Here is a 27,498-nt window from a genome sequence, read left to right on the forward strand (position 1 = left end):
AAGCAACAATTTCCTGAATATTTATTTGTGCAGAGGTGAGTTATATTTTAGCTGCTATATGCATGATATCTGTCCAAGCTTTTCAACAACAGTTCACATTGTTTTAATCACACAGTGCATTTCAGGGAGGAAAAAAATTAACATATGTGGCACTACAACTTTACTCCTAAAAAGGTTTTAGTTTGCTGTCCTAAATTATGGCTTAATCCCTAACTATATGTAATTTATCAAAATGGTAACATATAAAAAGAAAGACAGGAAAAGTTTTGGGAGATATTTTATTAATGTACAATTTTATTAGCGATGTACAATAGACATTTGAATTCTCTATTTATCCTGTCTCCTTGAAGCTTGGTAAATGCTTGTTTGTATATAAAACTACACAATGCCTTTTTTGTGAGGACCAGAAATTGTGAAAATCTAAGTGCTACAGTATATTTTGTAGTGATTTAACACGTTGTCCAGAAGAGTTACCAGCCACTTCAATGAAGAACTTCTAAAAATATTTCTGATCAAGTTCAAATGTATCTGTTCATAAATAATGATTGGCTTGCTCATGTCCATTATACTGCTAAGTACAAATGTCTCCAACACAAAATACCGTTTCAATACGTTTTTCCACATGGACAACTAGGTAATCCAGTCATATTTACTTTTAAACAAGGCTAATAAAAATTTACAAGTAAAGGAACTTCAAAATTTATTCAGAATAATTATTTTTTCAACCAGAAGCTTTACTTTGGACAACGCAGAAGTATATTGCAAGTGACATTCTGCAGCAGAAGCTGGAGGCTTGAGAATAACAACTAAGAAAGACTAAATATCAGCAATAACACTTTTACAAGAATTCTGACCATTCTGAATATTAACATTAAAGACCAGATGCTTCAGTTTGTGCGCCTGTCAATCAAAACCTCCACACAAAAAAAAAATTAAAGATTTCCCACAGAACACAGTATTTCAGAGAATGTTAGACACTGGCATGACATTTCAAATTGGCAACTGAAATTTCACATCCACATGAGCTTGTTTTGCTAAGCTTACTATTTCAGACAGCTTCACCACCTGAAAAACAGAAAATAAAAACTTAATTTCAAAACAATCCTAATTTGACTGAGCTGGATCAAACATTTTAAACAAAACAATACCAGCAAACCATCAGTAAGATATTAGAGGGGGGTAAGGGTGGGATTAGTATTTAGCACAATACTCCTCAACCATTTTTAAATGAAAGATAATCAAGTCTTCTAGAACACATTTCATGGATTTAAAAAAGTCTGCTTCTCGTTTACAACACAGTATCTTGATAAAATGCTAAGTTTTAAACTTAATGTGACAGTTATTTTGTGAGGTGTTGAGGTGGCCACTCACAAGAAATTCTATATATCTAATAGCTATTTCTCCTCTGAGTTTTTATTCCAAGCATTTCTGGATCTTATTTTGATACCTTAAGGAGCCTCATCTTCTCCTGCATTAGGAATCTAAATCTCTCTGAATTATTTGCTGCTTAGAATGAAATGTTATAACTGACTAAGTAGTTTTCTGGGGGAAAAAAAAAAATTCCTACAAAATCCATCAGGTATCTTCTAATTTTTTCTGCTGTACATCTCTGGTACAACTTTCTTTTCCACAAACAAAACAAAGCAACACACACAATTCAGAGTATCTGAACATCTAATTATCTTATGAGGCTACATGATGATCAATTAGAGTTCTGATCATGCACACTGACAAACCGTGGTTGATAAAAGGAAGTGTTACATTGAGTTTTTCAGCCACTTCAATTTACCTATTTTCTCCCAACTAATAAAGCTAAGCTCTTTAGCCATCCCCTCACCAAGAAGAGTGGCTGACCTGATCATGGATCAGGTCAGTTTTGGTTTATGGGGTTTAATAGCTTCTGACTGCATAATTGCTCCCCTGACAAATCATGCACTTACTAACTTGCCAAGTATTTGCTTCAGGCACTGGTAGAAACTGGCACTGGGATTTATCCTAAGCTAGTAGTTGATTGAACCAACTTTTGACTTTTCAATACTCTGCAACAGATGCTATGTTCTGAAAAGAATATTCATAACCAGCTATCTTACCATTTTTGCAGCTTCATCCAAGTCATCACACGCAAGGATTTTGAGGCCACTAGCTGTTATTAAAGCCTTGGCATCATCAACTCGTGTACCTTCACAAACAGATAAAATGCCACTCTTATTGAACAGGAGATTACTATTACTACTACCTACCAGTCTCTTATTTCTAGGAAGCCTGTTCCAAAAGTTAGTAAATAAAGCTAGAAAACAACAATAGTAGTGAAAAAGCCGGAAGTCTCTTTTTATTAACTTGCCAATCCTCACCATCTAAATTCAAGGTCTGCTTTATTTCTCCATTGACCTCAACTCACAGGCAGCTTGCTACACAGTAAGTATATAAGCTCAATAACACTTGTCAATTAGAGAGAAATATATTAAAATATATATATACTCACCTTGCAACCGTACCACAATAGGGACTTTTAGCTCCAAATCCTTTACTGCCGTAACGATGCCTTGTGCTATAACATCACATCTCATAATGCCACCAAAAATATTTACCAGAATAGCCAGTACCTACAGAATAAATTACAATATTCACATTAAAAATGGCCAGAGACAGCAGATGAAAGCAGCACACAACCTTCAGCTTAAGGGTAATTCAAGCTCTTTAACTGTATTAAGGGAGTCTGCAAAAGACAGAACATTTCTGTTCTATATAACATCAGCAACCAAAGTACAGTTCTATAGGGTCACATGCAGCAGAGCATATATATCTGTACTTCAGGAAACTATTTGTCAGCTATTTATCTTTCCATTGCTAACAGTACTGCAGCAGAGGTACTCCCACACCAGTAACTCCACACACTGAAAACAGGAAATTTTAAAACATTTTAGAAGTCTTAAAAATTTAAATTATTTTAATTTTTTTTATTTTTGAAATACACAAGACCCTGTTTACACAGTTTACTTAAAAGCCAGCATACTTAGAGATAAGCTATTTGAAATACATTTCATTCAGGATGATTAAGCCAGCAGTTAAGGGAACTCAAGTGGTAGAAAGGAAGAGTAAAAAGAACCATGGTCAAAGGTGAAAGATAAAACTAAGAAGGAATCAAAATGGGCGGACAGCCTGAGATGACAAAACATTCCTGTGCAACAGGTTCATGAACAGTAACTTGGTTCTCATTATCTTGCAATTAGACTAGCTCATCTGTGTGGCATTGTTCTTGTTCCTGCTAATGGGCAACTCAGACTGGCAACTCAGAAGGCTGCGCTCCAAACAAGCCCTGAATTAAACCCTGCATGCAGTCTATGATACCAGGGGGCTCCACTGCTCTTTGAGTTTCTGCACCAGGAATCCCAGCTACAGTCATTGTTTTTTGATAAAATAGTGAGCAATGGAAAGAGAACAGAAAGAAAAAGTTGTCTTAAGAAGTCTGTTTGGACACCATCTGTCCACACATCAGCAGAGAATTTGCACTGCAAAAACTTTTTCCAAATCAGCAACCCTCAGATTCATCTTTGTTTCTTCTCTTCTCTCTGTAATTCAGATGCTCTGTGACTGTGTCCCTCCTTGTTCTCTCAATTTGCTGGAAAAATGTGAAGAAAGAATAAGTCTTATGTGGATGGGCTGATGGAGCTGGGGGTGTTTAGCCTGGAGAAAAGGAGGCTCAGGGGGGACCTTATCACTCTCTACAACTGTCTGAAAGGATGCAGCAAGGTGGGATTCGCTCTCATCCCAGGCAACAAGCAGTAAGTAAGAGGAAATGGCTTCAAGTTCACCAGTGGAGTTTTAGATTGGATAATGGGAAAAATTTATTCCCCGAAAGGGCTGTTAATCATTGGCACCACTGCCAAGGAGTGGTTGAGTCACCAGCCCTGAAGGTATTTAAGACTTGTAGACATGGTGCTTAGAGACATGGGGTAGTGCAGGACTGGGCAGTGTTAGATTTATGGTTGGACTCAATTTTAAAGGTCATTTGCAATCTAAATGATTAAATGATTCTGTAACACTCTTGGAGCATGTTACAGACCCTGCATTTCATAATAAGTCTTTCCAGTGGGAAAGAGACTAAGCTCCTCTGGAATATCAGTCACTATTTTTTTCTGTCCCTTTCCAAAGATGAGCAAGTGGTACACAAAATTGTGGTGCAAAAGTAGCATACCATTAGCAGGTCTTGCAAGTCATTCCCACCTTTTACAGTTACCCCTTTTAAAATAATTTTCTTTATTTTTAACAAGCCCCAGACTGCCAAGTTCCTCCTGGGAAAGCATATCTACGTAGACCATCAATCGAGCCTTCACATTATTTTTGTGGAAGAGCTCTTCCTCTAGTTTAAACCAACTTATTATTTTAATCATATTCAAGCACTTCTGATGAATTTTTAATACGATAAACATTAAAGCTCTTCTAAGTCCCTTACAAAGTTATTTTATCTAACATTACATATAATCAGTACCTTAGAAACTTGTTTGTGCACAGCACAGCAAATATTAATCTCTACAACTCTCCACTAAACACAGACCCAGCTGCAAAACTGGTCAAAAGAAAAAAAAAAGTGGAAAACCAACTGAATACTACTTTCTGTTTAAACAGCAGACACAGAGTTTCTGACTCCAAGATTTCTGGAAAGATTCTAGTACAGCTGTAACTTCAACTAGAAGACACAAAACTGTCTGCTCAGTACACAGCCAAGTGTACTGAGTACACAACCTTTTTACACTTTAAAAAGGTAAAAAAATTCAATAGATTATTAGGCTTCATCTGCACCACGATTAAGCTAAGATTTCCATCTTCTTTCTTTCTTTCTACTTCCGGGCTTATAAAAAGGCATGTGCTCTGGAAAACATGCACTAAGCATTGTCTTCCAAATCAGAGCCTGTTTTACCACTGTGTAGGACCTTGATATGCCAACTCTTCCCTCACCTTTTTATCAGAAGTAATAAGCTTAAAGGCTTCTGTCACTTGCTGCACTGTAGCACCACCACCAACATCAAGGAAGTTTGCTGGAGTTCCGCCGTGAAGTTTAATTATATCCATTGTGGCCATAGCTAAACCAGCACCATTGACTACATGAGAATAAAGATAACATTTAGGAATTCAGTTTATAAATCCATTAGGTCATTTAAAATTCATTAAACAGTACATACCTAAGCAGCCTATGTTTCCATCCAACCCTATATAGTTGAGGTCTGCTTTTGCAGCATCCTTATCTCTTTGGTCTTCCTGTGTCCAATCCTGCATATCAAAGATCTTCTTCTGACGATAGGCTGAATTGCTGTCAAAGTTTATCTTTGCATCCATACACATCACTGAAAGGGAAAAAAAACCACCATTAGTAACCATCATTTAATATTAGAATAACAACTTAACTGCTACATAAATGTGCAATATGTTGAATCAAACTTGGCAGCTAGGTCACACAATCCAAACAAAGTTTTGCTAAAAAGACACACGTACCACTGTCAATAAGTATCAGATTTTTTCCAGTTTCCCCATATAATCAGTTATGCACAAAAACGGAAGATAACTATTTCTTGAAACACTCTAAACCCAAAAATGCTTACAAGCTGTTTGTTAAATCTGGGCAAATTATGTTTTCTCAGATCACACTGCAGCCTGGAAAAGGGGGAAAATGGACCACCACAAGTAAGTAGCATAAAAGTAATCCTTACAGAAGGTCTCTGATTTGATGCTTTTTAATCCATCTTAGGTTTTGCTTTTAGAATAAGCATATATAACGTGTGCATGACTGTAACCACACAGAAACACAATGAAAAAGTGACTGAGTTGGAAGAAAAAGTGTTAGGAAAAAACAGAAAAAAAATTACTTAATATTTAGCAAGCAGAAAATCTACAGTATTCTTTACACTGGAACTAAGATTCTGTCTGTACAAAGGTATCACTTCATTTCTATCCCTCAGTGAAAATGATATAAAAATAATAAAGCACAAGAAACAGATGGGAAAGACTGCTCTACACTGATCACTTAAGCATTAAAAAAAAAACCCACAAGAAAATACCCCAGGTATACATTTTGGTGAAAGAGCTACATTCATATTTGAATTTCAAACTGTTGTATCTGAGTTCAAGTACAAATACACTCTACAGGCTTATTTTTTGTAGAGTGGAATTGGCTGTGATTGAGCATTAAATAACTATTCTGCAACTGGGTATGTTAAAAACCTGATAAACATCAAGACATTACTTAAACCCCTACAGTCTTTCAGTACACCATACTCCACCAGTTTTTCTAATGCCTGAGTCATAAAGGCAGGAGATTTCTTGTAGTTGTCACTATTCTGGTTACTGTCACAGTATCAATTTTAGATACATGAGACGGTTCAAGTTTCAATTTATGAATTTTGAAAAGCCCTGATTTCCAGGAATGCCTTATCCTGAATAGATGTGCTCCCTAGTAAAAAATTTAAAAATTAAAAATGGAAGTTACTTACACTTAAGATCATAATTAGCAATTAAGAGCAGATTCCTACTATATTTAGATTCACAAATTTATCTGTTTTATTAAATTTGCTTTTCAACATAGCACGTTAATACTAACTCCTCTTGCTGTATACAGCTGAAGTTTTATTTGTGCAAATCAACCAAAATTTACAAAAATGTCAAGGTGTTACATGAAGAGTCTGAATAAGAAACATTACCAACTCCTGATGCATCTTCCACCATAGGATTTATTTCTATCATGGTAGCATCATATTTCAGAAAGAGATTATATAATTTGATCATATTTTCAGCTGCTTCATCCACCAGATTAGGAGGAAACCCCATTTTCTGGGCAAGCTGAAAGTAAAAGAATGGTTATTGTTAACTCATGTTAGGGTGACTCAGTTCAGCTATTATTTCAAGGTCATTTGAATTTGTAGGTGTAGAACCTGCCATGTCTACTGGGGAAAAAAACCCAAATTCACTCTTTGGTTTGAACAGATTATTTTCAATACTGAATACTGCACTTATCCTCAAAAAAGAGCTAATAAAAATTTATCATGACATACCTTTGCACAGCTGTATAAAAGCTAGGTAAAGTACTGCCATGCCATTGGATTTACACTGATTTACCTGAAAATACTTAAATATCTAGTTCAAATATGTTTCAAACAAGGGTTTAAGACAACTCAGCAGGTTGAATGCATACACCCTTTAAAAAATTAGAAGCAACCCTCCTATCCTCAGTAATGTGTGCTTTCCCACATTAACAATTACCCTAACAGCTTGCTCCTTTTTTATGCCTTCTACTATATCGATGGGTTCCTTAATTATTGCGTCAGGATTCTCTGCAGCAACATCTTCAATATTAACACCACCCTGAGAACTGCCTATCAGGACAGGACCCTAGACAAAGAAAAAAGAAGTGTAAGTATTTTTATACCACACAACTGAAACTTAGTTCTTCCCCTAAGATACTTCACAGCAATAGAACCATTATCAACAGATTTTTTTTTTATTTGAGCATTTCTCTTGTATGCTCTGAAGAGAGAGTTACTATCTACTCAATATCTCCATATAAAACTGTTTAATAATACTTTCCAAATGTTAAAGTGTATGTTAGGTCCACTTTCCTTTAACAAGGAAAAATTTCCTCTGTAAAGCAGCAGCAAAACAATTAACAAAGACATACTATTTTTAAATTTTGATAGAGAGATTCAACTTCATAATCACACACATTTTATCTTTTAGGTGTCACCAGAGAAAGTGTCACCACCTTCTCAGCTCCATCTTCTCCACTTACTCCTTCACAAACACAGATCAAATGCCAGGCATTTATTCATTCTGCCATGCTCCAACTTCAAGGACAAGTGGAGGTCTGCAGAACTTAGTGATAAATTACTGCAAACCAGATCAATAGGATCACAACATTCAGTAACTAAAGCCGTCACTGAAATTAAGTCATAGCAAAACAAAACAGCACTCAATAATTCATTCATAAAAGAAATTAAGAAACCAGAATTGACAGCATTTGCAGCTGAGTTTATTTTTTAAAACGGCAAATCTCAACAAAAACATGAAGGACTCATTACCATGGAACCTAGAAATCTCTCCTCCAGTTCACTGGGATGCTCGGATCCCTTCAACCAACCTTCCCTTATCATCACCCATGCATGGATTATGACCACTGGTGTACTAAGGCAGCATTTCTTATCAGCAGAACTCAAAGATTAAACAGCCTTTTAACTGTTGACCATTAATTACAGAAAATGCGACTGTGGTTCAGAGAGCATGCTTAATAACCACACCATACCCCTTCCATTACCATCCTTCCAAGTCGAAATACATAGCTGGCAAATTGTCCTGCACCTAATAGCAAGGTTCAACTCAATGAACACTTTTGGATATTCTTACCTTGAATTGTCAGTAAGCTACAAATTGATCATAAAATAACTCATCATTCCACAGAATTGACCAAAGTGAACAGTTTTTCTTAAAACCAAAATCCTGCCAGCAAATAATATCCAAGTCATAAAGTTACAGTTTCAGCCAACTATTTTAATCCTTTTTCTTCTCCTTAAAGGAAGAAGTTTGCAACATGAATAAACACTGTGTGCTATTCAACCTTCACACTTCCTTCTTTTGAAAGGCATTTCCTCATCCTAAGCATCCTATACAAGTTATGGTAATTATAAGCAATCTAAAAACATTACTTATAAAGTCAGCAGTAAAAACAAAGCACATCCTTATCAAAAGGCCACAACCCACACAGTATGCTAATAAGATCTATCTTTTATACAAGAGCAAGAACAAGTCATGAAAACAGCTTTTTTTTTCCCTTCTTTATCTAATTGGTTTCAATCAGTTACAGTAAATTTTATTTCCATAAGCATCCTTGCTTATTGCTTACACAATTCTAAGAGTCTAAAATCTGTTCATTTATAGCATTTTAACGCCACCTTGTGGTGCCTATGGCAATATTTGCCTCTTCCCTGCTCTACTCCAGCACACATCACAATGGAGGTGCCCAAGCCACATAATTCAACTGATACTTTCCTGTCAAAAAGAACACCACGGAGGAAGAAAAAGGAACAAATTTTTAATTCCTAATATGGCTACCAAAAAAAAAATTAAGAGTAAGACTAGTTTTCTCATTCCTCCACAGAAAATTATTTTATTCATACTTAAATATCCCCTAATTACCAAAGCCAGTGCCTCTGCAAACTCTTAAACATCTGAACAGACCAAACCCAGTTTTTCTGAGCTTCAGCAAATAAAATTCCAAGATCTGTTCCAAATCCTGGCTTCATTAAACTCACTTAGTGATGCATGTTATGTGCTCCAAACAGAACACTTGTCTGTCAGAAAACACTGACATCTCAGTAACCATATTTGAATTGTAGCCTAGAAAACTACATACCCACACACACATCCCATACATCCAAAAAAGACTGGCTTTCATTTTCCTGAAAACAGACCTCTAGGCCCAAATCTTCTTACCCATTTCCTGGAGAGCATTAGTGTAAGAAAGCTACTAGCACTCCCAAAATTGAGGGAAACAACAATGCACCTCTAGGAACCTTCACACATTGGAGAAAAAGAATGTTGGATTTATGCAGGACCATTTGCTCTGCCACAACACTGTCACTTATCTTGTTTCTGACACTCAAAAACAGGGCGTACAAGCACACACATAGCTGCATTTTTAAACTAAATTGCATAATCTGGCAGGCAAATGCAAATTAAAATCAAAATTAAAATTACCCCCTTATTCTAACCATCTCCCCCTTGGCCATGTGCCTCTGAACTTCAGTTGGGGCTACCAATATTCATTTATTATTCTGTAAATTCAAATTGTAGCATTACAACTTTATAGCATTTAAAAACAAAGTCAGATATACGGTCAGTCAAAGTCAGACATACTGGAAAACAAAACTTAACTTGTAAACTTCTGATTTTCGAAAGCAAGTGAACAGTACAGTAAACAGTTTTGTTGATTTTATTTTTTAAATTCAGTTGTAACAAGTTAATTAGCTTACTTCTATTTCTAATATTACTCACTTGAAAAGACCTTTCCATTGTTATTGCAAAATAGTATTCTCTCCTGGGATATCTGCGCTCACAGATAAATACTTGATTGCATATCCTGCCCTTTTCTCCTGTCTGCTTGGTAAACAACTTCTTTCCAATCATTTGGGAGGAGATAGCTTTTGCTTCTTCTGGACTAGAATAAAAGAAGCTCAGAATGTGACAAAGAAACTGCTGTAAAAACAGAAGTAGCATTAAAAAAGTCTTATCTAATTTTTGTTATTTTAAGGTTAATAATTAAAACACTGGTTTTAAGGAAAGCAATAGCTTCAGTCCATAAAGTGAAATGTTGAAGTCTTTCCACTTGGTCGGGTAATTTAGAAACAACTTACGAAAAAACTATTTTCACTCCTCCTTTGAGGCCACCTTCAAATGTTCCTTTTCCTCTACCACCAGCTAAAACCTGTGCTTTTACCACAAGATCCTTTGAACCTAGAACAAAAGAAAACCCAAAAATTTGTCATCTGTGACTACTAAAACAAGTTGCTTCAGGTAGAAAAACAAAGGCTGCTTTAATTTTATCCCCCCTTCTCCACCGCCCACCATTCAAAACATACACATGTGAATCAAAGACTATATTGTAATGTAAATACAAAAAAAATCCCAAAATCTCAAATAATCCACAATTTGTACCTTTAGGCTGTTCTGTGAACAAACTCTGGTGAATTAGTATCCAGAAACGCTGGTGTTTTAACCATCTTTAATACGTGTTGGACTAACAGATGATTAAGCACCCAGTAAGAAATACTTAGCAGCTCACAGATTACTAACAAGATGAAACTGATTATCTGACATACCATATGCAATGTTTTCCTCAAACAACTACAAATATCCTGTACCTGTAAACCTATAGCACTTACCCAAGTCAGCTTGGCAGGTCCTCTCTAGCTTCCATCCAGCAGAGCACTAATGCATAAGCTTGAGTGCTTTGCAGAAATCAGAGACCTAAACAAACCAACTACTCTTCCCAGAGTAGGCAAAGTAAACCCTTCAGTAGGCTTTAACTATTTAAAAGTCCTTTACAAAATATTCTTCTAGGTAGGGGAAACTGGTCATTTGGGTTTAAAGAGTAAAGTGTGAGAATATAACAAAAATCAACTGGGATATTCTGAATTGTCACTAAAAGACAAAAAAGCAAAGAAAAAGAGTTCATCGAGTCATTTAGGGCAATAAAAGAAAAAGCCTGAAGTTCTGAGTTATTCTTCAAGTTCACTAACACAGAGTACAAACAGCAGCTAAACTGCCAGATGATAAGAACTGCCCCACTGACATTTGTTTATTGACATCCAATTTTTTCTCATGCCACCATCAGCTGAGCAACTCTGATCTCTCCAAGCCAAAAAAGACCTTGCTGTTCTGTTGCATGTTGGAAGGGAACAATGGAAGTGCCTAAGAAAAATTAGAGTGCCCAAGCAAAACTAGCCACTACATAAACTGAGGAAGGTTATGACAGACACAAAAGTTGTGTTGGTTCCTAGTTTGACCCGTGTCCTGCCTGGACAGGTGAAACTAAATTCAAACCATACCACAAGCCAGGGTGGATATGAGCAGAAGACTCAAGTCATTCCTCCCAATTAGCTATCTGTTGATTTTACTTCTTGAATGTCTACCTAACAACAGGTCTCTGAATTCACACATGATTTTTAAGCTTTTTTGCAAAAGAGGCATAAAGGTTATAAACACAAAAAAGTACGTATTTATTTACTACAATATTTAATTCAGCTCCTGAAGATAACTATTTTTTACTGGCAATCAAGTTAACATACTTTATAGAAGTCACAGAAGACAACTTTTATGCTATTACTTTAAATACAAAGCTTGTTTTCCATTTCCTACACTAAGTCCAGAAAATATAAAGCTGCAACTGCAGAGAAGTTTTCAGAAAAGTCATGAAGTTCACCCACCTTCTTTATAGCAATTATTCCTCCTAGCAACAAACACCATAATCTGAGCAAATCAAATGAGACCCCAACTAAGGCTCTGGCAACATCTCAGCTGGAACATATTTAGCTCTGGGGATAAAAGTAAATTGGCAATTAAGATGATCACTGAAATTAAGAGACTGCCTTACAAGAAATGAGCTTAGCACATCCTTAAAACTATCAAAGGAGAAGAAAGCAAGAACATGATTATGATCTTCAGCCATATCTGTGATGGACAGAGTAAGAACACATGACTACACGTACATCATTCATTCTGGTTTCTGCTCTACACCAACCAAAACCAAAGGCCATCTACCAAGGAAGTCAGTTTTTAAAAAGTGCAAGAAAAAAAGACCCTTTTTTACAACAAATATAAAGAAGCCTGCCAGGAGATATGAAGGAAAATAGAAGAGTCAAAAGGAACTGGGCAGAGGTATTCTCTCTGATATTCTTAAGACAAAAAATATGAATGCTGAGGAGCAACGGACTGCAGAAAACAGGCAGGCTAAGAATTGCCCTAAACAGTATGTTCTTTTGTTCTTAGGCAGAGCAGTGGGCTAAATTCACCACTGCCCTGATCCTAGAAGATATTTCTTAAAAACGTTGTTATTATTAACAATTATAATATTTTGTCAACATACAGACATCCAAAATAGTGTGAGAAAAACAACTTTTAATTTTTCAGTTTTGGCTGCAACATCATTGTACTAACCCTTATGCAACAACTGAGTCATTAAATGAGCCTATTACTAATGATCTGTAAATTGTTTTCCTCTAGCACTACAAACTAGCTGCTTGATTGCATAAACAAATTCAAGGTTTGTTTGAGTAGCTATGCTTACAAGCAATTAAGCTGCACAGATGTACCAGAAACAAATTTAAGATAGTACATCCCAAGAAAACCATAGCCCATCATGTAGAAAGTTCATTGTTCAATAAACATTTTTTTCCCACAGCTCCTATTGAAAATTACTCTTAAACAAGAGGAAGTGTTTGGTCACACACCTCATCTGCAGTGTTCCAGCAGCAGCACTGTCACACAATCTGACACAGCAAAGAACTTCTGATACACAGTTACTCAAGAAAATTTTGGAAACCAGCAGCTACCATAGTTTTCTACCCGGTATCAACAGTTGTGCCCTTGTCTTTTACTTAAGTGGCATTGAAATACTGCTAGGCTTGTGTTTCAATGAAAAACAGCAGTTTCTGCCCTAGAGCAGATACCCACACACAGTTTATGCCAGCAAACACACCACCACAGAAGTCTCATTCTGCTTCCAGCCCTCAGCTTTTCACTCCAGCCTTGTTTCTTGTGGCACTAGAAGCACTTGTGCTATCCTGCCTTGAAGCGTATCAGAACAGTGACTCCCTGAAAGCAAAAAGCTCATCCAGCAGACAGAGTGCTCCTGCAGACTTGTGCACCATGTGACAGGCACATGCACACAGGAACTTCAGTGAGCAGGACTTCAGCCTTCAGCAGCACTAACAAATTGCAAAGCCTTAACACAGGGCACTAGAACACCAGTACAACTCATATGGGCAAGCTTGCTAAAGGCCAATGCATGAATCTCAGAACAAGCATTTCGTAAGCATCACATTTCCATGTTAACGGCAGTCAACCCTAAAAGCACATATAAGTACCTAGCCTGAAAAAACTAGGGAATGCTTAGAAAATTAAGAGTGATTTAGATTAAGATTTTAACTTAGAAAATTAAGACTCTCTACCAATGAGAACAGGTGTCTGGAATCAGAACACTGACTTAGCATAAATCTGTTCAGGACAATAAAAATCTATAGATCTACTAACATTACAGGTTTCACCTTCAACAATCATTTATTAACTAGACAGTGAAAGATTTACACAGCAAATAAAATCATCTTTATTTCTATCAATACTAGTAATTCTATTTTGGAAGGAATAATTTCTGATTCTATAATTTAAGCTTTCAAACAGGCAGAAAGATCATGCATGCAGGCAAACAGAAAGACATCTGTGTAAAATACAACCTTCTAATAAGTTTAAGGGTCATTGTTCCACTGTATCCCTGAAGTTTTCTGTGCAAGTGGAAAGTCCAACAATTACAGCAGACTGGCCTGATTAAAATGTTCTGTTTTATAAGTTCCCATTTTGACTTTTGTCAAATCACATTAATTGCCACTTCTTCTGCCCAGTACTATTTGTAGCAGAGGTACTGCTTTCCACATACTACAGACACCTTCAGAACAACCATGCAAGCCTAATCTATTCTGACAAGCAGACAACAGTAAAGGGCAGTGACAACACAAGTATCAATCAACTTCTCAACTACCATTCAACTGCAAACTTAACTTGGGAAGAGACAAGTTTTGGGTTTTTTTTTCTTCAGTCTGTATTTCAAAGTTCTTGCACCAGAAAAAATAACCCTCCATTTATAATACAAGCTAATTTTTCCTTGTTGCATGGATACAAAAAAAAACAAACCAAAATTTAAACAATACAGGTCTATTTACTAACATTAGAAAGAGAAAAGATGTTGATAGGAGTGTCAACATAAATAATATGCTGACCTTAATTCTGTCAACAGAGCAGAGAATCTCTTCAGAGTACACTATCTGCATTTCATTAGTAAGTACAGCTATTGGGAATTTTAACTTCAGAATCACATCTTTTCAGCATTTGAAACTTTTGAGTGTTAGAAGACTCACTGCATGCAAATCAGAAATATAACTATTGAAATAATTATGTGCCAGGAATCATCATACTTTCACTGAAAGGACCATACCAGTTAGGAGACTGAACAAGATGTTTTGCTATTACAAAATACCTTCCACACAAGTACTTCCTGACATTAATCAGCTGCATTTAGTTGGTCATCAGCTCACAAGACAGGTTTGGTTTTGGCAACAGCTTAAGTTGAGCAATTAAAATACAGAGGTCAAAATCTGAATGTGCCAGTTATACAAGTTTACTTTAATTAGTGAATTATCACCAACAATATGTTTTGATATTTTAACTTCAAAAGAGTGAAGTGCTACAGAAGAAAGCAAAGGCTGAAGCAGAATATAAGATTCAGGTGCCAAAAAAAATAACATTTGCCAGAATGTAAGTAAATATTTGGTTTCTAAACTAGTACTGCTGTTTATCTAGAGATTTTGACCAGGTAAGTAAGAACATAAATGCATGATGTTTTTAACACCTGGGGATTTCTGCTTAAAGTTTGCTACCTTAGATCATCATTTGTGTCCTAGAGCAACTGAATAAATGCTCTGGAGTTTCAGACAACCTAAAAGACATCAGGAACATAGATAACAAGGAAAACAGATAATGGCAAGACAACCAAAAAAATATTATAAATAGAAGTATGACAGACATGAGTTTTCACTATGACATAGACTAGAAAACCCCAAAAACGGAGATCACACAGCCAAGGTGGGTGTGGCATACACTAAAGAGAAAACCACCCCAGCTTTCTGCCACAGTGTCTGGAATATGTTGCTTGAAGAGCTAATAAAGAAAAAGCTAGCACTTTACTAAGAAAATAATTGCACACATTGTACTAAGCTTTGATTTCTGACTAAATCATGCCTGGGATCAAAAATTTCTATTTGTAAGTCTTCCCAAGTTTACACATTACTTTTTAAAGTTTTTTTAACAGATACAAGTGGTATGTTTAAGCAACAGATGGAAAAATAAATAAAACTGAAAAGTACTTAAAATATTTTAGTAACATTGAAAAAACAAAAATGAAAAAAAACATCTATTAATCACATAACTGTCAGCAGGAATACAACCAAACCAACTACTGGAGCCATTCTGTAGAAAGCATACCAAAACAGAACATTCTTTATAAACAACACTGACATGGAGCTGTACTGGACCTCTTAAACTGCAACAGCAAGAGTAGCAAACTCAATTCCAGGAGCTTTCAGTCTCCTTTCAAGAACTCTGATGTAGAAAGGTGAAATGTTTTGCACTCACACTCTCAACACCTCCTGTTTTATACAACTTTATATTTTACTAAAATTTGACAGTCTGCCATGCACATAAAGCTGTGGGATTCAGTACCTGAAAATCCAACAAAACCAACAGCACACAAAGTGGCTTCAAGATATTCATGTCTTAAAAAGTCTTACTTCTCAGATCACCATAAACAGAAATACATGCTATTAAAAAAACCCCAGACAAGCACACAATATGTCACTGCCTTCCACTCAACTTTACCAGAGGAAAGTATCAGGAGGCATCAAAACTTGAGTTACAACAAGACATTGCACCTATGAAAGTGTCTCTAAATGAACAGCAATGCTGATTTCAAATAGTGTGTTCTGCTGAGCTATCTGCCATCACACCAAGCATCTGCTCACTAAACAGTCTTTGGATTCATTAGTCATGTTCTTGATAACACACACATATCAGCTTCTCAATCAGAGCTGGTCACAGCGCTAGCTGGAATGCACACATGGCTAAGAGCAAACCATAAACTTGAAGGCAATCAAGTCATGTTGCAGTCTCTTATCAAAGCTTTGGAGCAGAACTTAGCTCATTTTTTTCAACATTTAAGCGAGATGCTTATCTAACACTGATTTAGCTACAGTCACAGCTAACCTATGAAAATCTCTGTTAACGAGAAGTTTGCATTTGCTATACATTGGGATAAAAATTTACCCATTTCTAAGTGAACTATTTGCAAAAGGGAAGAAATCCAATGCCAAACTCAACCTTTAGTCAGAAATCTGCTCTGTGTAAATTTACAAGGAACATGTGGACCAGCATGAGCAAAGAGTACTACCAGCTGTCTTTTAAATGGTCTAGAGAAACATTTGATAAAACGGTTCAGCATACAAAAAGAAATAAAAATTAATTTCATATCTACTGGCAATTACTCCCGCAACAAAAATCAACAATGAGCAGGTGAACCAAAAAAAGTGAATTTTTCACTCTGATAGAGACTTGTTTGGTTTGGTTTGTATTTTGTTGATATTTTTTTTTAAGTACTAAATGAAAGCCAGCAGCTAAATGCCTACAAAAACAAAGAAATCCAAAACACCAGAGCAAAGAGTAATATGTCACCACTCAGAAGGAGTTCTGGACATGTTTGAGCAATGCCTCAAAACCTCAAACTCCTTTGGTGTGTGCTCTCCTTTTGGGAAGTTCTCTCCTCCTCATCTCAAGTAGCATAGAAAGCCACAGCACCAACTACATACCAACTCCAACAAAAGTGTTTGGCTGACAACCAGAAGCCCTGAATTCCTTTACTAAACAATGTCAACTCACACACTTCATTCTTCTGATCCCTAAGAAATTGCTCGGAGTCCCATACTCCAGATAAGTACAGGCATCATACCTTTGATGTCACAGGGATGAGTATAAACCAGCAGCCTGACATACCCACACTGCTGTAGGAGCCCTCTCTGAGCAAGAACAAAACAAAGGAATCCCGACCTACTAGTTTCTGGGCTGTTGATTAAAGAGTCATAGACAAAGGCTCTCTCATTTTCCTCCAACAATATCTGTGCAGATATTAAAGTAGAGAAAAGGGATATGCCTGATTTGGGAAGTTTTGATCATGCTATAAGCTCACTCTTAACAGAAGGTAAGGTTCTGAAGTTGAAAACATTCTCAGAAGTATCTTAGCAACTTCCTTTCATATTAATGAAATTATTATAATTTTGTATCACTCTCTAATGGAAACAAGATAAAGAAGGTATCTGACAATACCTGAATTTCTGGAACATCATGTCTGAAGGAAAAGTAGCTTTTCAATTCTTTTCTACATTACAAAGCAGCATAACTTGCTCTAGAAGAAAAATCATTGTTTTTTTCAGATCTCACTTCTCACATTAAATCTACATATGAAACTGAAGTGAATCAAACAAAACCTATAACCTCAAGAATCACTATGAACGTATCCATTTGGAGGTGAATAGAGATTTGAGCTTTTGCATAGAAGAAAGGAATATGGCAACCAACATCCTTCACTAAAACTTTGTGACAAGTCTAAGTCATTTTTCCAGGAAGGAAAAAAAAAATCCCAGACTTTAAACTATGAAAACCCCCCCAAACAAACAAATCAACCAACCAAAAAAACCCCACCTTCTAAAGCCTGACAATAGAAGCTGATTTTCATATTAAATCCAAATTAAACAAGACTTTACTAGGACATATGGTAGGTAAAGCAGCAAACTAATGGGCAAGGTAAAGTCCAAAATCAAAGCTCAATTCTAAACTAAGAATTTAAGCACTGAGCAAATGAGATTGGATACTTTTTCATCAACAAGCCAGGAATTCAGCATATAATAAGAAACCATCGAAGTCCTCTCCTCCTGCATGGAGTAGCTGCATTCTGCCAGAAAAAGCACACTCATAAAGGAATAGGATTTTACTCTTCTTTTGTAGCCTAAAGAGAAGTATGGTTTGGATTTTCTGTTCTACATGAGATCTCGTCACCACTATTGAAACTATTCACACAAGACTTCCTCTAACTTTGATGAAAGTAGAAAGAAATCCAGGATTTGGACAAAATAGTCTGTTACTCATCTCAAAGAAGTTTAAGTAGTTATATTAGTCCAAGTGAATAGAATTTATACCTGACCTACTCCTTTTTCGCAAGGTTGCTTCACAGAGAAGGCTCACTTAAAGAGAAGGTATATTCAGACCTCCAAGCAACATCTTACCAAGACAGACAGAAAAAGCAGATACACCCTGTATCAACACCATGCCCATTTGTGTATCTTCTCTTTAATATTATACCTATTTCTTTTGCAATTTTGTAAGCTTCATCTGGCGTATTGGCAACCACTCCATGTGGAACAGAAATGCCAGCCTCCTTCAACAGTCCCATGCTCAGGTATTCATGGAGTGATAGCCTCCTCTGTTGCTGCTGTTGCACTTGAAACCCATGATTATTGAGTATTCCTGGACTTCCAGCAAGTACCTGAAGGAAAAGAATAAAAAGAAAAAAACAGATAACAAAAAGAACATGACTGTTGTGAAAAACTACCCCTTTTTTTTAGGTTAAAAAAATTTCTAGATATTAAACAAGGACACTTTAGTGTACCAGTGAAAACACCTGAACATTTAATCCTATCCTTCCACATTAATCAATTGTATCCGGTTTGGTACTTGATTTTGTGAGGTTTTATTGGGCAGGGGGAAAGACTTGGTGAAGCTGCTAGCACTGACAAGAACAAAAATTAACAACAACAAACGCAAAATCATTTGCTGCATTTTTTGTATTTCACTATATGCAAACAAGACCTTAATTTTATACACGCACAAAGCAGGAATTGTATGGAATTCAGCTAATCCACGAATATAGAACAGCACCAAAGGATTCACAGTAAAAAGATTACAAAAGAAACTTATATACAAAACAAGCTTTTGTATTTGTGTTTATTTTTTTTTTTAGTGTGTACCATTGGCACAAGCGCAAAACTCAGCCTGTATTAGGAAGTTTCTAACAAGGATTTTCAAGGCTTCACTTCACTTCAAATAAAGTAAACAACCAGACGACACATGAACTTTACTACAGCATTCCCAGATAGCAAATCGACAGGGCCTATGTAGCCTCCAAAGGATTCCTTCTCCAAGCAGGACGTCCTTTCCTTGGCAGGACCCCAAGGGAGAGGCGCTGAGCGACTCGCCGGCCCCGGGAGGCTGGGTGTAACTCGAGAGGGGCACTCACGGCGACCTTCCCCAGTACGTGGCAGGAAGAGAAAGCGGCACCGTGTCACACACCGTGTCACACACTGCAGCCTCCCGAGCTCCTTCGTGCCACCGCTGCGCAGGGCTGCTGCAGCCAAAAACAAGCCCGCACCCCAGAATGGCATCCGCAAGAACCAAGAGCGGAGGCTCTTGGCGAGCTTGAAGAAGTTTAACTGGCACAGCCCGACCCCTCCTAGGAGCAAGGTGACGACGGAGATGGAAACACGGGGACTTCCAAGCAAGATAGAGGACGGGGGCGCTGAAAAGGAAGGGAAAAGGAAGGGAGAAGGAACCACGCAGGGAAGATTTGCCACAGGCAAGAACAGCGGCTGCTGAGGGCCGTACACCAAAGATGAGCACAGTGCTGTCAGCCCCGCCGAAGGGCAGGGCAGGACGGCGCCGGGAGTGGGCTGAGACGGACGCTCCTCTCGCCGACGCTCCGCAAGGAGCGACCTCGATCGCGACCCCAGCCTGCCCTGCCCCGCTTCAGTCCCGGCCCGGCCCACCCCCGCTGCCGAGCGGCCGCTACCTTCCCCGCGGTGGAACCCAGCGAGGCGCGGAGGCCGCTGCCCCTCAGCCCGGCCGCCACCCGGCTGCAGATCATGGAGGCCGCCATGGCCGAGCCCCTTCGCCCTCGGGTGCCCCTGGCAGCGCGCACGCGCCGCTCGCGGGGGCAGGAAGCGCCTCGCGCGGCTCCGCCCCCGCGGTGACGCCCGCCCGGCGCCGGGGAGGGGCGGCCCTGAGGGGCGCTTCCCGCCCTGTCGTGCTTTCGACCTTTTTGGTTTTCATGAACGTTCATTTTGCTTCGCAAGGATCGTAAATGTGTTGTCCTCCAGCCACAACCTTCCGAGCACGTCGGCCTCGGTTGGCTGCACCTGCGTTAAAAGGGAGGAAAGGGGCGCAGCTCCCTTTGTGCCCCGCCCACACTCCGTCCTGGTTCAGCTTCAGTGGAAGAACTTCCAGTATTTTTACTCTGGAGGATTACTTTTTTTGGTTTGGTAGTTCAGAGTGTTTCCGTGCAACAACGCAAACGCACCCATTCTTGCATAAAACAAGGGGGGATGGTTTTAAAGTGAAAGAGGGCAGGTTTAGATCAGATAAAAGGAAGAAATTCTCTGTTGTGAGGGTGGGAGGCAGTGGAACAGGTTTCTCAGAGAAGCTGTGGATGTCCCATCCTGAAAGTGTTCAAGGCCAGGCTGGATGGGGCTTTGAGCAACCTGGTCTCGGGGAAGGTGTCCCTGCCCATTGCAGGAGGGTTGGAATTAGATAATCTTTAAGGTCCTTTCCAACCCAAACAATTCTATTCTATGGTTCTATGACCAAACTGAGGACTAGTATTTCTAGGTATTTTGCAGCCCCTTCCCTCCACTCATCCCATCCCTTTCCCCATGCCACAACCCCCATTTCTACTGCACATAGCTCCACACTACGCCTCCCCCTCTACAATTCAGTGTCTGTAGTTCTGCTTTGGTGGCCTTGACCCAGGTCACTAAGGAACTGAAGTAGGGGACAGGTGTCCCTGCAGAAACTAGTGACCAGACCTTGTGATTCACAAGGAGGCAACGCTTTCTCCTTTAAAACAAAACAGTAATTAGGAAAATAGCATTGGCCTGGGAAATTGGAATAAGACTGTCCTCTACCAATAATAAGGGAAAATGCAGTTACTTTTCATATAGTGTGAACATCAAAGCAAGATCTGATGTGAAGGAAAACCATGTCAGAGCTGTGATTCTTCTTGAATCTTGTAACTTGAATTATCCAATAAATAACTGGATGAGTTGCCTCTTTTTGTTCTGAAACTGAAAATGCATTATCGTAACTTCTTCTTGGATGAGTATTGCAAAAGATGGAGTCATTCTGGTTCAGTTATTTTGCTCCTGGTCCTCTGCTGACCTAATGTTATTGTCACCTGTTAGCACTGCAGTGAGCTCTGCAGAGTGCTTAGCTCTGCACACCTCTGTGTTCAGACACACAAGCTAGGAGTATGTGTCACTGAACCTGTAAGCTGCTGCAAAATTTTGATAGACCATCCAAGATTTCCCACTGTAGCTGATTAAATATCTCTTCCAGCCAAGGGGAAGGGAAGAAAAAGCCCTTGAACTCTGTGCTCCTTCTTCTCCTGTACACACAGCGGCTCTTCACTAGTCACAGGACCTACTGCAGTTCCATCACAGGACAGTACATGGATGTCATTTCCACATACAAAGAAATCTCCTAACTCCAGGAGACTCCCCAAAATGACCTCTGCCCTGGAAAGGATTTGCAATAATGTTTACAAGAGGATGTAATGGATCTTGGCAAAACTTTAAACCTTATTAAAAGCCCAAAGCTACTGTTCAGAGTTAAGTACTGGCTGCAGGTCAGGAAACCAGACTTGTATCCTGACTCAGTTGCTTGCTACTGGAAGGAAATTGGGCAACTCTCTGGGCTTACGATAATTAATTCTTGCCTTAGCAAATGGCTGTAAGACATTCAGATTGAAAATACTACTGTATCTTCTTCATACTAGGAGTGACTTACCCTTCCAGTCTCAAGATGAATACAGTTTTTACCTTATACATCAAAAGAAGAAATGTCACTTGGCTGACAATATTGAAGGATTTCTAGAAAGATTGAGGCAGCTGCTGCCGTTATCTATAGTCTGATACACAGTTGAATGGAGAACTTTAATTATCTGAATGTTTTATTGTCTGATTTCCTCTTGACTGTGAAAACTCATCTAACTGGGATGGACTATAAAAACGCCTGGATTTCTGCCTGATCACCAGTGCCACCGCCTCGCTCTAACTGTCAGGACAGGGTGGCTGTAAACCCAACTCAAAACCTTAAAAACAATAGTTCTTGGAAATGACACATTCACCTTTTCTTTACTTTGTTAGACACCTCACAAAAGATAACACTCTTGGCTACAACCAGACAAATTCCTAGTGAGTCCAATATAAACTTACTCAGGTTTGTATAGGCTGAACCTTATTCAATATCTGACCTACAAATGCAGATACTGCATGCGAAATGCACTGTAGGATTCCAGAAGTTATCCACAGGTTTTGCTAAATCTCCAGAAGTAGATTCCATCCTGTACAAAGTTTAAAATTGGGAGATTTCTCACTAAAGTCAGACTAATATTTTTAACACAGGATCAAGGCCCTCTCTGAAAGGCTGTATTTAAAACTATAAAGAAGCAGGGAAAGGTACATTATAAATGAGATAGAAGGAGTCAAGAAGTTTTAACAGACAAGCAGGACAAATAAAGCATCCTGGAAAGTTCAGTTATTATTAACAGACATGAATTTGCTTTACTATGAATTTATCACATTCATGTAGTGACAGTGGTGCAATCTGCTTTATTTCCCAGCTCTTGTAAGCTCCTCATACTTTATTGTTGAAAAACATCAGGAGAGAGGGTCTTGTCAAGAACATCAGAGTGAGAAAGTGAAGCCTCTGCTAAGGCCATGAGTTCAGAGGGTAGGAAATTTCCAAGAAGAGATTTATCAGGGGCTTTAAAAGCATCTCACTACCTGTGAAGAAAATCACCCTGAGATTTTCAGAACACTTTTAGTTGAAGACAGGAGGGAAGAGCCCACTTTTTTTGGTATGGTAGATGAGTAAACAGGTTTAGCTGATGAATCAGCCACAGTCAGAGCAAAAAAACTGCAAAGTGAGAATAATCCTTCAGTGGTGTCTATGTTAACTTATCTCTCCCATCTTACAGATGGTGAATTTTCTCTGTGTCTTGTCTGCAGGAGTACCATCATAGTTGTCTCTGGACAAACTGTAGGTTGCTAAGGGGATCCTCAGGCATATCTAACAACATGAAACTATTCACTGCACCCATCTGCAATATGAACAAGTTATTCCATTTCTCCTCCCAGTCATAGAGAAAGGACAATCTAGGGTCCTTTCCTGAAGGTACTCACGGTGTGTCTCCTGCAAGGATTCTGACATCTGTCCTAGCACACAGGCATTTAATGTGTGCACTCTCAGGTCTACATAGGTGCAGTTTTCTGCAGAATACAGTATGAACATTAATCACTAATTCACCATCTCTTCCCAACCAGGGAAGGCTGGTAGGTGAAAACCTCAATGAAAGCAAAAGGATTTGGTTTGCAAAAATGATCTTCCACATAGCTAGGCTGTGGAGCACCTTTGCCACAGATGCTGCAAACGATGAAAATTTACAGGGGCTCAAGAGGAGTCTTGGTAAGTTAAAGAACAGAAACAAAAGGGTTAGTAAACACACAGAAGCCACCTCTGCCTTGAGAAGTCACTGAGCCACAAATGGCAGTACAATAGTAGTCAAAAATCCTTTCATGATTTCTTGCCTATTGTATTCCAGACATCCATTCTGGACCTCCAGGTACTATCCTAGATGGATAAGGAACAGACACTTTAATATTCCTCTGATTCAGGGTCCCCTGGGACTGAGTACACCCAGAACATTCATCAAAGCTGAAGCACAATCCATCTTCACCTACCTATGAGTTGCCTAAGGCCACTTAAAGTGTTAATGATAAAGCTACAAATAAAACAGAATTGTCTCAGCACCTTCACTCATTCCAATGACTCAGTCCTGTCTGTACACAGCAAAGAAATAATTAACAAGCACACCTGCAGTACAGCTCTAATTTGTCCTATTGCTCTTGCACACACCATTATTCTGTCCATATGTAAATGTGATCAGAGGTTATTTACATTTCAACATAAAAACTACATATCATATTCAGCCTAATTTCCACTAATAACGCTTATGAAACCATAACAATACAGCAAGCAATGATTTATGGTAAAAAGACAGACATCTAATGGAAGCATGTGGTTTCATGGAAATAGTTCTGCTAAAACAGAAGCGAGGAAACAGTTAACGATGTTACATTTTCAGTATCAGGGTTCAGGATAACAACCAACTGCTTGAATGCAGGAGAAGAAAAATCCTTCAAGTTTCAGCCAGGTTGCTGGCAGGACTTTGGTGTCATGCACTACTGTCACATTCCATCCAGCTTCTGAATGCCAGCTTTGAAATGTAAAATATTTAATTATAATCCTCATATCTTCCAGTTCATACTTCTGCTAAGCTAATGTGAATATATTGTAAATTCCACAGCTAGGGAACCATGTGTATGAAATTCTCAGAAAGATGTTTTCTGCTTGTGTGGCTACTTTTCAGTAAGCTGTTGGACACTGTATTTTTCTAACCTGCTTTCCCTATGTGTTTCTTTTTATGCTTTTATTCTTTTATTTTATGGTTTTCTCAAGTAACAGCTGTGTAGTCATTTAAACCTGACATAAATCTGGCCTATCTCTAACATGGTTAATCCCATCATTCTTGTTTCCAGCTGCTCTGACTCACTGCCTCCCTCACTTATGCACCTGAGCCGTAAATTGCATCTGGGAACACAGCTTGCTGAAAAAGTAATCTCTCACACAGTTTGCTGAGTCAGGTTTGGCTTTGTGCAGTGCTTAATCTGATCAAACTATGTCCATTCCCCTCCCTGTGCCACCCACAGCATGCTAGAAAACAGATTAATGAAAAAAAAATGGGGTCTTTTGATCCAGATCATCTCAGATATACAGTTCATTCAATAACACTTCAATCAATAACAGTATTAGTAGAAGAAATGAGAGATTTGGCCTGAAAAAATAGCTGCCCCTTTTCCAGTAGTTGCTGGACACGCGCTGGTTTAAATACATTGTTTTGGTTGTTTGTATCACAGAAGTACTTTGTCAGATAAAATATTAATAAACAAGTTTACAATAATTTGTTTCTCAATATTAGTATTTATTAATATTAATAAATATATCAATTATTCAGTATATTAATAATCTATTACTATTGTATGTAATATATAATATTTTACTATTAATAATTGAAGTTATTAAATATTAGTATTTAATAATAATTACTGCTTAGTAATCAATTAATTAGTATTTACTAACTAGTATTAATAATTAATATTTATTAATTTACTTCTAAATTAATTCTATTTGTTTACAAGTGCATATAAATTATAGTCTTGCAAGCTTTTCAACATACTGCTGTAGCAGAGGATTTTGCTACTTTCTCATTCTTGGCTTATTCCCGTATCTTTCTTCAGTGGATGTCTGCTCACCACCAAACTCAGAAAACCAGCCTATATTTACTTCATGATCTGCAAAACCTGGCTGCATAGGCATGTCCTAAATAAATCCTAGAATTAAACCAATTAGAACAGATTCAGTCAATAAAATGCTTATTTTCATACAGCATTATTTATATTAATGATCATAAATGTAAGGTGAAAAAACTGAAGCAAATCTAAACACCTGTATGCAACCAGATTTCAAAACCTTAACAAAAAATTAGCCATTTCAAAGTTTTGCAAAAGGGTAATACTTCACATCTTTGTTGAGATCAAGAGGATGGTAGAGAGGAAGACAAAATCTTAGCGTACTGGCAACTAAAGATATATTGTTTGTGAAAACATGCTTTTTATACTCTACATAATCATCTTCATATAATATTTTCATTGAATTGTATCCTGCTAATATAGTAAACAAGCATAATGACCATATGAACTTTTTTTTGCATTTAGAAATAAAACAGTAGAATGACAGTGTGTCACCCTCAAGACTTGTTACTAACTGCTGTTTGGTAAAAGGTACAGGAAAATGGTGTACATAGAAAGTAGAATATTTTCATTGTTCAGGTAAAAAACTTTGTGGTGTTTTAATGTATTGGACCAAAATAAGTGGGTAAGGAGGAGTCTTTGGTACGGCTTTTGTAAGATCATTGTCTTCTTAAAATGTAAATACAGAAGTGATATAACTCGTATGTCTGGTGTTTCATCTGGAGAGTAGGATACTCCAGCTGTACTGGGGAGACAGATACAAATGAATGAGCTTGGTTTATGAAAAATCTTGTTAGCCTGGCAATTTGCCCAAGATTATATATTATTGTTATTATTGCTATAATTTACTAATGTCAGTAATTCGGGGTACGGGCTGACATCACAGTTAAGCAGCACGACTGAACACTGTCAAAGGGCAACCTTGCTGCTAGTAAACCCAGGCATTCGCTCCTGACACACCCTTCATGCCAACACTGAGACCCAGCTGATGCTGTATTGAGCCACTTCAGGCAGTTAAGCCTCAGCAAACTGATCTCAGAAAACGTGATTAAGCTTCAGCCAATTTGGCCCTGTGAGCTTCGTAAGTAAACAAAAACTTAAAAGTAAAAAACTTAAAATAAAAAATATTTTAAAACCTTACAAAAAAAAAATCCCCAAACCAACCAAACAAAAACAAACAAACAAAAAAACAAAACCAATGTGAAAGGTCTAAAAATAAAAACCGTCTTTCTCTGTTGTGGTCAATAGGCTGAAGAACAGGAAAATCTGACAACTTTACAGTTGTTTATAAAGAAAATGAAAGCTTGTATCTTGTATTCTGCATTTCTCTGTAACTTATAAAAATGTGAGAATGAAGATAAATATTTACCAGCAGAAACTTTTATTTCTTCTTTATCAGTCAGGAACTGTTATTGCACCTGTGGAGCTCTGATCAGCTAGGTTTGTAGCTTCCTTTTGAAATAATTCCAACGTGACGCTTCAGAGTCAGACTCTTCACAGACCAGAAACAGTGGGCTAAGGAAAGAAGGGCCACTTTTTTAATTCTGAACAAATCTGCAGTCAGAGACCGACTGGCTCCCTGAGCTTCAAAAATCGATTGGTATCTTACTTGTTTTCAGCTGCCCCTCATTTGCACAAACGCCTTTTCTATTCCCGGTGACCTCACACGGCCCTGCGCACGTAGAGGCAAAGAAACCCCAGGCAAAGAGCAGGACAGGGCTGCTCT

At 38.0% G+C, this 27,498-nt stretch overlaps 1 protein-coding gene and 1 long non-coding RNA gene across 2 annotated transcripts; both read right to left on the reverse strand.

The window, feature by feature from the left end:
- Positions 1–260: 260 nt before the first annotated feature.
- Positions 261–20,355, reverse strand: SUCLA2 (succinate-CoA ligase ADP-forming subunit beta). The gene is made up of 11 exons (XM_058835172.1): positions 20,198–20,355; positions 18,715–18,898; positions 10,395–10,494; positions 10,036–10,198; positions 7,252–7,380; positions 6,693–6,831; positions 5,181–5,342; positions 4,957–5,099; positions 2,483–2,603; positions 2,091–2,179; positions 261–1,065 (listed from the first exon to the last, which is right to left on the reverse strand). The coding sequence occupies exons 1-11, from the start codon at positions 20,282–20,284 to the stop codon at positions 991–993; spliced, it is 1,392 nt and encodes a 463-aa protein (XP_058691155.1). The 5' UTR covers positions 20,285–20,355; the 3' UTR covers positions 261–990.
- A 5,298-nt stretch (positions 20,356–25,653) lies between these two features.
- On the reverse strand, positions 25,654–27,468 carry LOC131586739 (uncharacterized). Its single transcript, XR_009279222.1, has 3 exons — positions 27,382–27,468; positions 27,142–27,287; positions 25,654–25,853 (listed from the first exon to the last, which is right to left on the reverse strand). It is a non-coding gene; the product is annotated as an uncharacterized LOC131586739 (long non-coding RNA).
- Positions 27,469–27,498: the final 30 nt, after the last annotated feature.

This window comes from Poecile atricapillus, chromosome 1 (genome assembly GCF_030490865.1).
Source record: "Poecile atricapillus isolate bPoeAtr1 chromosome 1, bPoeAtr1.hap1, whole genome shotgun sequence".
Classification (NCBI taxonomy): Eukaryota; Metazoa; Chordata; class Aves; order Passeriformes; family Paridae; genus Poecile; species Poecile atricapillus.

What these genes read in the sequence shown, in the direction of transcription:
- SUCLA2 (XM_058835172.1), bottom strand. Translation starts at nt 20,284, where the DNA reads ATGGCGGCCTCCATGATCTGCAGCCGGGTGGCGGCCGGGCTGAGGGGC. An exon ending in AAAAGGAGCAAGCTGTTAGG is followed by an intron (nt 6,832 to 7,251) that starts GTAATTGTTAAT and finishes TTTTACTTTCAG; the next exon opens with CTTGCCCAGAAAATGGGGTT. An exon ending in TGGATGAAGCTGCAAAAATG is followed by an intron (nt 1,066 to 2,090) that starts GTAAGATAGCTG and finishes TCTGTTTTTCAG; the next exon opens with GTGGTGAAGCTGTCTGAAAT.